At 36.0% G+C, this 15,000-nt stretch overlaps 1 protein-coding gene across 6 annotated transcripts in view; it reads right to left on the minus strand.

Moving 5' to 3' along the window:
- LOC144964686 (cartilage oligomeric matrix protein-like) overlaps positions 1-15,000 on the minus strand; it is a 34,673-nt gene that overhangs the window by 7,318 nt on the left and 12,355 nt on the right. For all 6 annotated transcript variants that reach the window (XM_078899205.1, XM_078899202.1, XM_078899203.1 and 3 more), the window contains exons 9-21: positions 14,648-14,871; positions 11,634-11,774; positions 10,696-10,773; positions 9,799-9,951; positions 9,141-9,245; positions 8,042-8,149; positions 7,110-7,275; positions 6,436-6,554; positions 5,724-5,776; positions 4,278-4,363; positions 3,006-3,101; positions 1,672-1,850; positions 173-221 (exon numbers count right to left, since the gene is read on the minus strand). In XM_078899205.1, coding sequence (XP_078755331.1) covers positions 173-221; positions 1,672-1,850; positions 3,006-3,101; positions 4,278-4,363; positions 5,724-5,776; positions 6,436-6,554; positions 7,110-7,275; positions 8,042-8,149; positions 9,141-9,245; positions 9,799-9,951; positions 10,696-10,773; positions 11,634-11,774; positions 14,648-14,871 — 1,557 coding nt within the window. The remainder of the gene's footprint in view (positions 1-172; positions 222-1,671; positions 1,851-3,005; positions 3,102-4,277; positions 4,364-5,723; positions 5,777-6,435; positions 6,555-7,109; positions 7,276-8,041; positions 8,150-9,140; positions 9,246-9,798; positions 9,952-10,695; positions 10,774-11,633; positions 11,775-14,647; positions 14,872-15,000) is intronic.

The following is a 15,000-nucleotide window of genomic DNA, read 5'->3' on the forward strand; positions in this document are numbered from 1 at the left end:
ACAACATCATTCTCACATCTCTCCACATTCGTCTTTAAGGCAGGTTTGATTCATTGAGTTTTGTGGAGAAAAGGGAATTACTGAATGTCCACATTATCTCACAATGACATTGATGATGACAAAAAACAAGACATTTACAACTATATCAAGAGCTACATAATATCATACTTACTAACAGCAATGCCAGGGTCACTATTCATGGTCTGTACTATCTCAGCACCCTGAAAATAACATACAACCCCAAACAATTATGATAATCAGGCTAGTAGTAGCCTTTTGCGACCTAACGGCTCTATATGGTGTTTTGTCATGGTGATATAGATAAAAAACTGAATTTATAGTAGAATAAATTATTTGTAAAAAACTATGGAAAAATCGTTTTCATCAGTCTAGTTGACAAATGTAAAATAAATTAAAAATAAATAAATGTATAAATCAACTCCAACTCTAACTCCAATAGAATAGAAGAAATAATTTATCAAAAGCTAAAAAAAACCCAATGAAGACAGGGTATTTACTCGTAGATCGTCAGTTTTTGCTTTTCATTACTTTAACCAAAGAGACTGATGACAGCGAGTTTTTCCTTATTTTTTTTTCCAAATAACTTAGTATTGCAGTTTGTGTCGTACGTCACAAAAAATAAAAAGACCTTTCGTGCCGGCGTGGCTCAGCGGTATGGTCTTTGATTCGTACCCGAAAGGTATCGAGTTAAAATACCCGATGCACAGCGCCACCTCGCTCTAGCTCAGTGTGCAGCGTTGCACTGCGGCTGACACCTGGGTTATTCCTGTCTTCCATTAGAATAGACCCTAAAGACATTTCCCCTATGGAATGAATAAAGAGAATTCATTTAATAATTTAGCTTTCATAAAGCGCAATATCCACTAAATGTGCTCAAAGCGCTTTACAGGGGGTCCCTGGTAACAGCAACATTTAACACGTAGGACGGGACATGCCGCCTGTTAGGCGATATTACAATTTTTCGGACAAAGACAACGCTGTTAACGGCCAGGTACTCATTTTACACCTGAGTACGGTGAGAGAATGTGAGTAAAGAGTCTTTTCCAAGGACTCAACTATTATTATTATTATTATTATTATTATTATTATTATTATTATTATTATTATTATTATTATTATCATTATTATTATTATTATTATTATTATTATTATTATTATCATTATTATTATTATCATTATTATTATTATTATTATTATTATTATTATTATTATTATTATTATTATTATTATTATTATTATTATTATTATTATTATTAACTAATTACTCATTTATTATTATAAATTTTAATCATTTATTTTCTGGCACAGTCTCATATGTATTATTGGGAGTAATAGCTGTAGTTTCCCATAGTTGACCATAACTATTAAAACCCCAATTTTCGTGCTATTTCAACTCTTTAACCACTGTTTGTCATTCGGTTCCCTCCGGCATTATCCTATTTTGTGGCGATTGGTCGCAAATTTATTGAAAAACTTGCAACTTGTAACATTGCGTTCAGCGGCTGAAAATCATGATATCATTGTGATTCACCGCTTCAAAACGGTATTATGTTGGGGTGATTAAAATAATTAAAATAAAAATTAAAGACAAAACTATATAAATTGAGTTTATTATAGTTGATGAGGCTGAATGAATAAATAGTAACTCACATTGTTGAGGATAATCCAATTGGGGTCAATCTGTGAATCCCCCACGGGGTCAAGGATGATAGTCTGATAAGACCGGAAGTCCGTGGCATAGATCTGGCCATTGTCTGGGCATACGTCAATCTGGTCAATGTATCCATCTCCATCCGTGTCCACCTGACATGCGTTGCCTCGTCCATCGCCTGGAGAAAGGTAGATGGAAATCCATGTTTATTCATATTAATTGATTTATATTTTTTTAGTGGTTCTTACTTCTTATAAACAAGAAAATTTGAAATGTCTTTATTTGCTATTTATCACCATCACCATCATCATCATCATCATCATCATCATCATCATCATCATCATCATCATCATCATCATCATCATCATCATCACCATCATCATCATCAGCATCATCACCATCATCATCATCATCATCATCATTATCATCATCATCATCATCATCATCATCATCATCATCATCATCATCATCATCACCATCATCATCATTATTATCATCATAATATTGTTAAAATCTTTAAAACCTGAGACTTCAAGAAGTTCAAAGAGGTCCCAGGTCTGAGAGTCTTTTAAAAGGTGAGGGCTATTTCAATGGATCAATATTTGAAGGAGGAGTTTTCTGGCCAAATTTTTAATTACGTGATTTTCCAAAGTCCAACAGATAACTGCTTAAAGTTGCAGTTATTAAGTTGTCACTAAAAAACAAACAAACAAACAAACAAAAAACAAAATAACAGACAAAAAAAAAAAAAACAAACAAAACAACAAACAAACAAAACAAATAAAATTTAAAAAACAAAAACATAGAAACAGATTTTGGCTTGGAAAGTATTTTGATGATTATTATCTTTTAAAAAGAGACAAAACAAAAAACAAAAAAAAGTCCAAAGTAATAAACAAAAATGAATATAACAGCATCAAAAAGGCACAAAATACCAAACACACCACTAAAACCAGATTGACGACAGAAAAATATTGGGTACGTCCTCTCTTCGGAAAAACAAAGAAGCGTTGTTTAATATTCCGATGAATTTGACATTCCTTAGTTACCTAGCGAACGTCTCTTTTTGTTTACATTCCAAGATTTTTCTACATAGAGGACTTACCGAATATTTCTCTGTCGTCGATCTGGTTTATCTTAGTAATGTATATTATGTTTTCGTTGTTGTTTGCTGAAGAAGGGTTTTGAGCCCGAAACAATCCGTATTTTTTGGTATTTTGTTCTTTTTTTTTTGAAGCTTTTATATTCATTATTGTTTATTACTTTTCACAGTCCACAGCTTCTAGGAGCTTAGTATCACTTAAATAAATTCCAAGTAACGTTGTGTACTCACCATCTTCATCAGCTTGATCGGCGTTAGGAATGTATTGGCAATTATCCTGATCATCCGGTATTCCGTCATTATCATCATCGTCATCACATTGGTCACCTAGAAATTGTTTGGAATGAAAAAAATATTGGTAATTATGATAAGAGGCTTTGTGATCAAGTGAAATGGCATTCGGTTGTTCATCTCTAAGTGCGGTGCAGTTATGTGGTCTTGTGGTATGTCACTCGCTTTTGGATTGGAGAGTTGAGTCCTTGGAAAATGTTCTTTACTCACATTATCTCAGCGTACTCAGGTGTAAAATGAGTACCTGGCCGTCTGAATATTGTGCTAAAGTTACAGCTTGAAGTTTGATGAAATAAACGACAATAACAAAACGGAATAGAAGTTACAATTTAATTTGTAAAGACACTTTATTAGGATGTATCGGGTTTCTCCTTTGTCATCAAAACATTGTGAATGAGACACTAAGACTTAGGTGCCTCATTCGTCGTGTTTTAGTAACGGAGGAGAAGTCCAACCCGTCCAAATAATCTGTCTTTGTGATTGAAAATGAAGCCTTATTCCAGTTTATTATTGTCATTATGTCTAGATCGACTTGGCTCTGAAACTTTGGTTTTAAGTATGGAATATCAAATTTTAATTTGATTCATTTACTTCATTGAGGAGAGCAAATATATTTTTACTTTAACTGTGAGAAAAATAATTTTAACATTTTTTATCGTTTTGAAAATAGACTCCATTTTCTTTCTCTGGATAATTTCGACATATAATCGTGCTGTTGCGGTGAGTCACATATTTTTGTTTTAACCCTCACTTCTTCTTCTTCTTCTTCTTCTTCTTCTTCTTCTTCTTCTTCTTCTTCTTCTTCTTCTTCTTCTTGTTCACTTGCAGTCCACCATTGGTGTATTACATAAGCAATATTCAACATGACATATTTATATATTGTAGTAATTTCATTCCAAGACAAAGAAAGAAAGCATGTTGGAAAACAGACATAGGTTCAATGTTGCAACCAGCCGCTTTTGAATTGGAAGGTTTTGGGTTCGAGCCTCCCTCGGCGCATGGTTGAGTTCTTGGAAAAGGCTCTTTACTCACATTCTCTCACCGTACTCATGTGTAAAATGAGTACCTGTCCGTTAACAGCGTTGTCTCTTTCCGAAAAAAAAATGTTGTATAGGCTAACAGTCTTCATGTAACTTCCTACATGTTAAGTGGTGCTGTTGGCCAGGGAACCCATGTAAACGCTTTGAGAATGTTTAGGGGATTTTTTTTTACCTCTTCCGTCTTTGTCTGTGTCCAGTTGGTCAGCATTGGGGATGTCCACACAATTGTCATAGTTATCCTGGACACTGTCTCTGTCTCTGGAATAAACAAAGTAAACGAATAGATAAATAGATAACTGTATAAATAGATGAATAAATAAATATTATGATTGAGGGGAATAAGCATGGATCACATAGCTGAAGATATGAATAGGTGAAATAAAAATAACTGAATAAATGAATAAATAGATAAATAAATAAATAAATAAATAAAAAGTTGAAAAGTAGTCCTTCAGAGCTATTGGGCCAATGGAGCTGGAGTTTATCCCGGTTTCTATAGCGTGAAACGGACAATAGTAATTGCTTGCCATTCTTTAGATAGGACGCTAGTCTATCGCAAAGTACTTTCCGCCGAATCTAACAGGAGGTGGACAGGGGGGGGGGGGGGTCTGGAAAAATCTCGACTGCACCCGGGATCGATCTTGGTCCCATTGCGTGTGAAGCGAGTGCTCTACCAACTGAGCTATAAAAAAAATGAATAAATAAATAAATAGATATATATGACCTATCCCATTAATCCATAAGTTATTATGTCCCGATGAAGCTGATGAAAAACAAACAAACAAACAAAAAACAAACAAACAAACAAACAAACAAAACTAGAGGTGCCTAAATTATGAGCCAGTAAAATGGAGAGAAAAATAAAGTGCGTAGATGTGACTCATATATAAGGGAACAACACAAAATGATGAAAAATAACTTGAGTAAAAATGATCGAAACAAGAAAATGTTTTTTTCCTTAAAAGGGGGGCAAAGTGGCCGAGTGCACTGGGTCCGGAAGCTCCTGATTAAGCCCCGTATCAGACATGTTAGTTTCTATTTCTTGGGTAAGATTATTAACTCCCGATTTACTCACTTAGGATAACATGAGTGATACCTGATGATGTTTTTTTTTTGTTTTCTCTTTAAGCGTTTCACTGTGCTTTCGACACATTTAGATTATTTCAGCCCTTGTAAAAAGAAAGATAGTAAAAAAAATAGTTTAGATTTACAATTGTATGTATATAAGTAAAAGTAAAACCAATGAGAATGCCTTGAATAGGGAAGAAATTATGTAGATTCCTAGAGCTCACTGTCAGTGTACTTAGTTCGAGATCACCTACACGTTTCATCCAGACACAAACACAGTTCTCTATAAAGACGAATCCACTCAAATGGTTTAAAATCAAGATGTTAAAAACAAAAAGAATAACATTACATAATAGAGAGATGATTTACAAGGAAAAATATATATCTCACAAAACAATAACCATACATTTGACTGTTTCCCCAAGCCAAGGATTCCGGCCAGGGTCAGGACAAAACTAAGTAATCTAATTCCAAGACAAAGACAGAAAGCACGTTGCAAAATAGATACATATAAATGAAATATACACAATATAAATATAATATATTTTACCTGTCTTCGTTGGTGTCACAGACGTCCCCAATCAAATCATCATCGGAATCAATCTGAAAAAATAATGGGTCATTGGTCGGACAGTTTCGTACAATAACAACAGCAGGAATAACAATAATTATAAAAATCATGTTTATATCGAGTGCGAGGAAACAAAAACAACTAGAAAAGATTAGGATCCTGTAGCCGACAGACTAAGTCTAAAATTTTAATACAATAAAAACCGTTTATTGAAATTCTATATGTACATTTTTTTCTGAAAAATATGGTGAAAGTGACAACTCAACGATTGTTGTAACAAACACGCCACATTTTTGCCATATCAAAAAATTGGGACGTAATTCTCATATTTTGATGTCATCTGTAAATCTCCCATTTTACGTTGTAACTACGCGCAGCCTTTTTCTCCGTGACCAGTTGATTTTCAAATGTCCTAAGTTGTGATTCAACAATCATCAACAACAAACAACAACTCAAACCCTTGTAACACACATTCCTGACGATGGCCGTTAAGGCCTGAAACATCGAGGTAGACTGACTCCAACATCGTTGTAAATATTACAATAATAATTCGCTCCGTTGTTACATGTCGAGCACTATTCGTATCATACGTGTATCTAACACGATTCAATATATATATATATATATATATATATATATATATATATATATATATATATATATATATATATATATATATATATGGACTAACCTGGTCAACGTTTCTGGCATTTGGACAGTTGTCACATGCATCTCCCACACCGTCAGCATCAGTGTCAATCTGGTCTACATTAGGCACCAATTCACAGTTGTCGCTCTCGTTCAAAATACCTGACAGATGACATAAATATGAGAAGGAAAAATAAAAGAAGCAAGCTAAGTAATTGGATTCAATAGTCTGATGTCACGTCGCCCAGCAACTGCGAGCAGCGTGGTTCTAAATAAAGAAAATTGGTACTTTTTATTCTCATTGCTGGCTAGAACTTTTCATATGTCATGTGATCAGAATGTATAAAAGTCAATACATGATCATATTTATGATGCTTTTCTCCTCTGGATACACTTTTATGCTCGTCGGAGAAATATTTCATAAGGGCGTCGGCCTTTGTTCCGATAGTTTAGAGCCAGTTACTAAGTTACTATGCGTCATTACGAGGGAAGTAACATAATGACTGTTGAAGCCAATTCTGCTACAGACTGGCAACACACCTTTTCTCATTTTGGCCTTAAATCATTTGAAACCCATTGCCTATAAACGGTATTAGGAGGGGGAAGAGGAGGAGGAGGAGGAGGAGGAGGAGGAGGAGGAGGAGGAGGAGGAGGAGGAGGAGGAGGAAGAGGAGGAGGATGAGGAGGAGGAGGAGGAGTTTAAGGTGAGAAACATACCGTCATTGTCCTTGTCAGGGTCACACATATCGCCCAGTCCGTCTTCATCGGTGTCTACCTGGTCGGGGTTAGGCACAGTCGGACAATTGTCACAGGCATCTCCACGGTTGTCTGGGTCTCTCTCAGCGTCAACCTGATCTGGATTGGACACCAGTGGGCAGTTGTCCTGATATGAAGACAGACAGAAACGATTGTTATCAGGTCTAGTTGATAATGAAAATAAAATAAAGAGAGGCGAACAAGAGATCATTCTGTCTTTCTTTTTTTTCTTTCTTATTTCCTTTCTTCTTCTTCTTCTTCTTCTTCTTCTTCTTCTTCTTCTTCTTCTTCTTCTTCTTCTTCTTCTTCTTCTTCTTCTTCTTCTTCTTCTTCTTCTTCTTCTTCTTCTTCTTCTTCTTCTTCTTCTTCTTCTTCTTCTTCTTCTTCTTCTTCTTCTACAACAACAACAACTACTGCTACTACTACTACTACTACTACTGTCTACTACTACTACTACTACTACTACTACTACTATTACTACTACTACTACTACTACCACTACTACTACTACTACTACTACTACTACTACTACTACTACTACTACTACTACTACTTCTTCTTCTTCTTCTTCTCGTCCTCCTCCACCTCCTACTCTTACTCCTGATCCTCCCCCTACACCACCACCACCACCACCACTATTGCCACCACCACCTCCTCCCACCTCACCCTTTATAAGTCCCAGTTTTTAGAGTTTTTGGCAAGATAAGCATTACATTAATCAACCGATATTTGAAGGACAAGTTTTCTGACCCAATTTTCAAAAATGTGTTCATCGTCTCAGAGTATGGCAGGATTTACAGTCTATGGGACATCTTAACCTATGGATAATAAAATTATATTTTCTAACCAGATTATAAAAAGATTTGTGTACATGTATGAGAGTAATCACTCACCGGTCCATTGATAATTCCATCGTCATCCATATCACTATCGCAGGCATTACCAATGCCGTCACCATCAGCGTCTTCTTGGCCACTGTTTGGGACAGAAATACAGTTGTCCTGGAACAAACATGAAAACATAATACACATTGTGTATCTTGTTTCTCTTAAAAGATATAGTTGGCTAAAAATGGTTGTTCTAAGAACAAGTGAAAGTCATGAATATTCCCGTTGAAAAATAGTGAAGAGTTAGTTGCAGAAGAATGCATTTGTCACGAACATACTTGAATGGAATAGAAGGAAAGAATGAATGCATTTCTGTATCCAATAACTAAAAAAAAATCTCTAATAAAGAAGTACTGATATAAAGAACTAGTTTCTACCTGAGGTTATTCTTCATATAATCTGTACTCTTCTGTTTTGCATAATCAAAGCAAGGCATGGCTTCCTTAATTTTTACTTGCAACTTACACGTCCTACGAACGAGGGCAGGTCGATTCTTAAGTTTCTCGCTGGGTTTATCCATGCGCTATTTTTACATTTAACTTTTTCGAGGGTTGATCCCGCATGGACTCTCGTGGTTCACTGCAGTTTGATTTAGAAATATGATCAGAGAAACTGTGGCTTTGGAAAAAAAATCATTCTCGCACTACTACACATATTTCAAATCTTTGACAGAGGACAATAATATTGTCTTTTTACAATGAATGGGTCCCTGGCCATTCTGGTGTGGTGGGGAACGAGAAGGTTGCCGACCCGTCAATAACCTGTCAGGGGTTACTCTACCTCAACTTCCATAACTAATATTTTTTAAATATATCAAAATAACATGAAACCTTAGAACAAAATTGGGAAATTAACCATATTAAATTAAATAGCCATACGATCTTGGCATAGTCCTAGATTGTCCATTGTCAGTTCAAAAAAAATTTACAGACAATTGCCCACAAAGGCCAAAGAAACCTGTCTTTACAGCAAACTATCGTTCACAAGGGAAGAGCTTTTCAAATCAAAGGCTTGTAATAATATTATTATCTTTCACTAGACATCGAAAGCGAACGAAAATAAAAAGAAAAGTGACAACAGTCTAATATTTGAAAGATTAATTTACCTGTTTACATTTGGGGTCATCACAAGGCAATTCTAAATCGGGCATACCATCCAAGTCTGTGTCTCTGGTACACATATGACCGTCGCCTGCATAGCCGATATTACACTAGAGACGTATGTCATGGGGAAGATATAATAATATATACATTTCTTGCATTGAAGATCACATTGCTGCAATATATTGACAAACAATTATATTTAGATTTTACATTTTGGTCAGAGAATTTCGAGATTCAAATACCGATGAATCAAGATGGCCTTCAATCTGTTAACGATTCTTAAACCTCACACCTGATCTAAACTCTGAGGTTATAAAGTCCTTGACAAGTTGAGGGTTATCTTAATCTTAATCTATTAATTTATGAAGTGCAAGTTACATGGCCAAATTGAAAAAATAAGTATTTTGTTGTTGGGGTCCCGATAGCTCAGTTGACAGAGCAATTGTTTCAACGCCAAGCGACAGATATCGATCCCGAATGAAGCAGATATTTTTTTCTGTCCGCCCAGTAAGTACTTTTTGATAGACTTGCATTCTATCCAAAGGGTTGCAAGCAATTGCTATTATCTTTTTCACGCTATAGAAACCGAGATAAACACCAGCTCCATGGACGTAATGACTACATTGATTAATATTCTAGCCAAAAAGGAACGTGTTCTACCTCACAGAAGAATCCCCTGAAGCCTCTCCTTCTGACACACCTGGCGTTGATGTTACACTTGTTACCATCCTGACACTGGTTGGATGCTCTACGGCACCCAGTCTCTTGATTGCCTATGTAACCCTCGTTACAGGCGCCACAGACATGGGAACCCTGAAATTATCATCATTAGAAAAGTTATAGCGTATCGGGTAAAATTTCACGAATCAATAAAAATCCACCAATTAATATTTGATGTAGTCTCACCACTTACCACCATATTGATACAGTGGAATTTCCACACATTCCTGTTGTTTACCGGGGTGGGCTACTTGACCCAATACCGATTTGCGGTTATGTGGCCTAATGGTATGGCACACGCTTTCGAATCGAACAATCCTGGGTTCGAGCCTCGCTCGGCGAATAGTTGAGTCCTTGGAAAAGGCTTTTTATTCACATTCTTTCACCATATTAAGTGTAAAAATGAGTTCCTGCAGCGTTGTCTCTGTCGGTAAAAAAATTGTAATATCGCCTATCAGGCGTCATGTCTCGTTCTATATGTTACGTATTGCTGTTGGTCAGGGACCATTTGTAAAGCGCTTTGAGCACGTTCAGTGGATATTGCTCTATATTATAGCTCGTTTTTTTTGGGTGTATCTGCACCATTTGCCTCCAAGTTGATACGGGTATAATTCTCCAATTAACCCCTGTACCATGAACCTCCCTGCTAATACAGAGATAATTTTCTAAACATCTCATGTTGTTTCCTTGGAAAGGGCAATTAACATACACCCGTCATTTGGTGTTGTCTCCTTAGTGATAAAGATAAAATGCCACACTCATTCCTCGTTAATTCCTTGGGGAGGATGCTTAACAAAATAGTCATCATTCAATATTTAATGGAGTTGAACTACTTACCTCCATGTTGATACACAGAGAATTATCCACACATCCCCCGTTGTTTCCATCCTCACACTCGTTAATGTCTGTACATACCTGGAACATGTTTGGATTTATAATGGGTTAGGTGATGCTGTAATGTGTTGATCTAGTGATTACAGCAGTGATAGTGGTGATGTTAATGGTGATTAACGATTATTATTATTATTATTATTATTATTATTATTATTATTATTATTATTATTATTATTATTATTATTATTATTATTATTATTATTATTATTACTATTATTATTATATTCATTATTACTATTGATTCCTATCTCATTGGAAGTGTAAAACCACTCTTCCAGGGGGACTGAATACAACCTTGTGCAAATGATCTTCTGGTTTCAGATTCGTGGCATCTTATTTTCTACTCTAAATACATGCTGGTTGTCAATAAAGATCATCCATCCTCGCTCTTTACGCCCCGCATTCATAAGAATCTACCTAAACATCCTGCTACGAAATATAGTTCCGCCACCTTATAATTTAATATGCTAACTATTCATTAGTAGTCCTCCGAAGGACTGGTTACATGTACACTTCCAAAGAATTTGGAACCGGAAAAGTAAAGTAGAAGGTGTGACGTCAGCACTTTTCTTCCCTATTGGAAAGTACTGCACTGTCAGTCAACACTCTAACATAATTCTAGTTCCATTCTTATCGTTTTATTTTAGATCATGTAATAAATTTTGCACATCGGAGATTTGAGTGGTTATAGTTACTTTTGTGCTACATTAAAATTTATTTTTCTGAAATAAAAAAAGAGACTTTTAATTGATATATGTAAAGGGGAAATGGAGTAATGAGCTCTTTAAATATTATCACTATTATTATCATCATTATAAATCCTCAGGGCGACATAGGTAACAACAACATTCTGCGTATTATAAAATATGTACAAGTTTTACCTGCTTTAAGGTCTGTGCCGCTCTTATCCCCAACCCTTGTACTGGAGGACTGGAGTACCCCGGAGGACACGCTGTGCACGTAAAGCCGGGACTCAGGTTCTCACATGTTGCCAGACTGTCACATGGACGGCTATAACGACACTGGAGACACATACATACATTTTATTAAATATTTGTCAAATTGTAACACTAAATCTCCGAAACCACTGGACCAATCGTCACCAAATTTTGCAAGGTGTTTACAATTGACACGGAGATGGTATGCGTGTATTATGAGATTGATAATACATCGTGATGATTTTATTGAAAAGCACTTTTTTTTCGTCAAATCCCATCGGAAACAGACGCCATCATTTAGACACACCCTTAGAAAGAATGGCTCCACTATAACAAAGAAAGTAATGGACTGGAACCCTCAGGGCAGAAGACCAAGGAGAAGGCCACGGAAGCTGATATACAGAGATGTGATAAGACATGGAACGAGTTAAAAAAAATTAACTCAGGATAAAGAAGGATGGAACTTTTTGTCAGTGGCCCTTACCCTGACCAAGGGTTAAAAAGGCTATGATGATGATGATGATGATGATGATGATGATGATGATGATGATGATGATGTGGGTTGTATGTGGGTTAGCGAGTATGACAATAAGGTGGGAGTACTTGAATTGAATCGATACCAGTTAGTGATTCCTCTCATTATTTTCTTATAATTTATACGAACCATTTTCTGTTCTTAACATTGGGAAAGAATTATACTATTAGTGATCGAAATGTATGACATTAAATGCAGAAAATATCTATCTTTACCCCAATAAAAAGCTTCCTCGCGAAAAGGTATTTTCTATTAAGACAATAGAAATTGAGATTTTATTTTATTCAACGCTTGAATCATAAATTTTGAGTTGATCGACTTATCGTTCATTGAACGAACAGCTGTGCTTGCAGATACATAATGATTATGGGGCGCTCTAATGTATGGTTAACATGTCGCTGGAAGAACGTTTGAAATAATATGGCTAATAAAAGGGACTCGTGGAACTTACCGATGAAAATTTGGATTTCTCAATAACATGATAGTTTGTTCATTTTCCTTCACTTTCACATTTCAAAAGGGACGAGATGACCGAGTGGATGTAAAAAATTGAGCTTTAAAAATTGAGCTTTATATAGCGCAATAAATATCCACTAAATGTGCTCAAAGCGCTTTACAAGGGGTCCCTGGTCAACAGCAACATTTAACATGTAGGACGGGACATGACATGACGCCAGTTAAGCGATATTACAATTTTTCGGACAAAGACAACGCTGTTAACGGCCAGGTACTCATTTTACACCTGAGTACGGTGAGAGAATGTAAGTAAAGAGCCTTTTCCAAGGACTCAACTATGCGCCGAGCGCGAGGCTCGAATCCAGGACCTTCCGATCCGAAAGCGAGAGTCATACCACTAGACCACATAACCGCACGCATGTAACATTACATTTCCATTCCAGAGATACCTAAATATTGGCATCTCTGTATTTTTCTTTGAGCAAAAAACAAACAAACAAAAAACAAAAAACAAAAAACCCCCAAAAATTTAGCCTTCTTTGCACACTTTGCGGGGCTGCACTACTGCGGCTGACGCATGTTGTCTTGATCTTTTCTCGAAATGTACCCAAACAAAAATTACCTAGGATAAGTAAAGAGAATTTTATCTTATTTTCAGACCGTCTAAAGAACATCACATATCTATATTATGATTGCTCTGGAAAAACCTCTATTAGATTTAATGAGGATGACTTCTTCCAAATGACCAATAAAATGCTAGTTAGAAAAGAAGGCAAATGGACCGAGCCAGGCATGACTTAAACGTTTAGAAAATTATACATAATGATTTGTTACCTGACACCACAGTCTGGTATCTTGAATAGACCATTTATAAACATTACGCCCGACGGTCACTCAGGCATTCCATGACAGAATTTAGATAATTCATCCAACAAACGACTGATGTCAACTATAAACATCTTTATCGTACAAAGTGATCAAACTGGGGATTAGTGATTTTACCCAAGGATAATAAAAAAAGAACATGCTCGAGGTGGAGTTTAAGCTCGGGACATTCTGGGCCACTATTTAATGCCTCAACCATTCGGTCATCTCGCCCTCTTTAGACTTTAACCCTCTCCATACCACCTGCAGCAAAATCGTCACATTTGTTACGACACGATATACATTATTCTTATTCAGATTTATTTTGAACATCACAAGCTTTAAATAACGATCTTTGTTTAATTAATAAGAACATAAAGTTTTGTAGAGAGCTTTTTTGAGTTTTTAAAAAAATCAATTTTTCTGCTGGGTAAGCCTGTCATTTTTGGGAAAATACTGAAAATGATCGGTAACGAGAGGGTCAAAGTAAAAAAAATACAAATCAAAATTACAAAATGAATTTCAAGGCGTTAGAAGCTGTAGACTGTGACAAGTATTGAACAAAAGAAAATGAGTAAAAAAAGCTACACAAATGAGGAAAATACTTAACATCGAACGTTTAGGCGAAAAAACCGTTCTTCAGCCGAAGAAAAAGCAATAATCTGCATTATTCCCATTATGACCTAAGCATGACCTATGATATTTTGTTGTTGTTGATATAAATTCACTTTTTAGCATCTAAATCTAATTTTAAAGAGTATTTATGAAGCGCAGAATCCATCAAAATGTGCTCAAAGCGCCTTACAAGGGGTCCTTGCCAACAGCAAGATGGAAGATACCTGAACACTTTTTTCCGCTGTTAACGACAAGGCACTCATTTTATGAGAGACTCAGCTATGCTGGACTCGAACCCTGGACCTTCTAGTCTGAAGGGGAGTGTCATACCTCTAGACCACATAGCCGCATAAATCATCGTGAACGAATATCATTCATAGGGTCTAGAATATCATAAATTATATGAAAGCAATTTTAGATACAAAGCGGTCTTTTATTTGTAATGATATGAACAAGAGATTCAAATTACATAATTTATAGCACTAACCTCGTCTAGATCATCACAATGTGTTCCGTTTCCGGTATATCCTGCAGGGCACGGTCCACACGCGTACCCAGCTGGTGTATCTTCACATCCTACCCCTGGGAAACAAGGATTGGCGGCACACGTTTCCCTTTCCGGTCTGCACCCACTCCTAGTCCCGTCTCCCATGTATCCAGGAGGGCACGGTCCGCAACGATACCCTCTGGAAAGGTCCCGGCACTCGACTCCTGTGAGTATGTAATAACATTATTTAAGATGAAATCCTTAGTCCGAGTTAAAAGCTGGAAACTTTAACTGCAATATATATATATATATATATATATATATATATATATATATATATATATATATATATA

The sequence above is a fragment of the Berghia stephanieae genome, chromosome 2, assembly GCF_034508935.2.
Source record: "Berghia stephanieae isolate SIO BIC M18660-M18661 chromosome 2, UCSD_Bste_1.3, whole genome shotgun sequence".
Classification (NCBI taxonomy): Eukaryota; Metazoa; Mollusca; class Gastropoda; order Nudibranchia; family Aeolidiidae; genus Berghia; species Berghia stephanieae.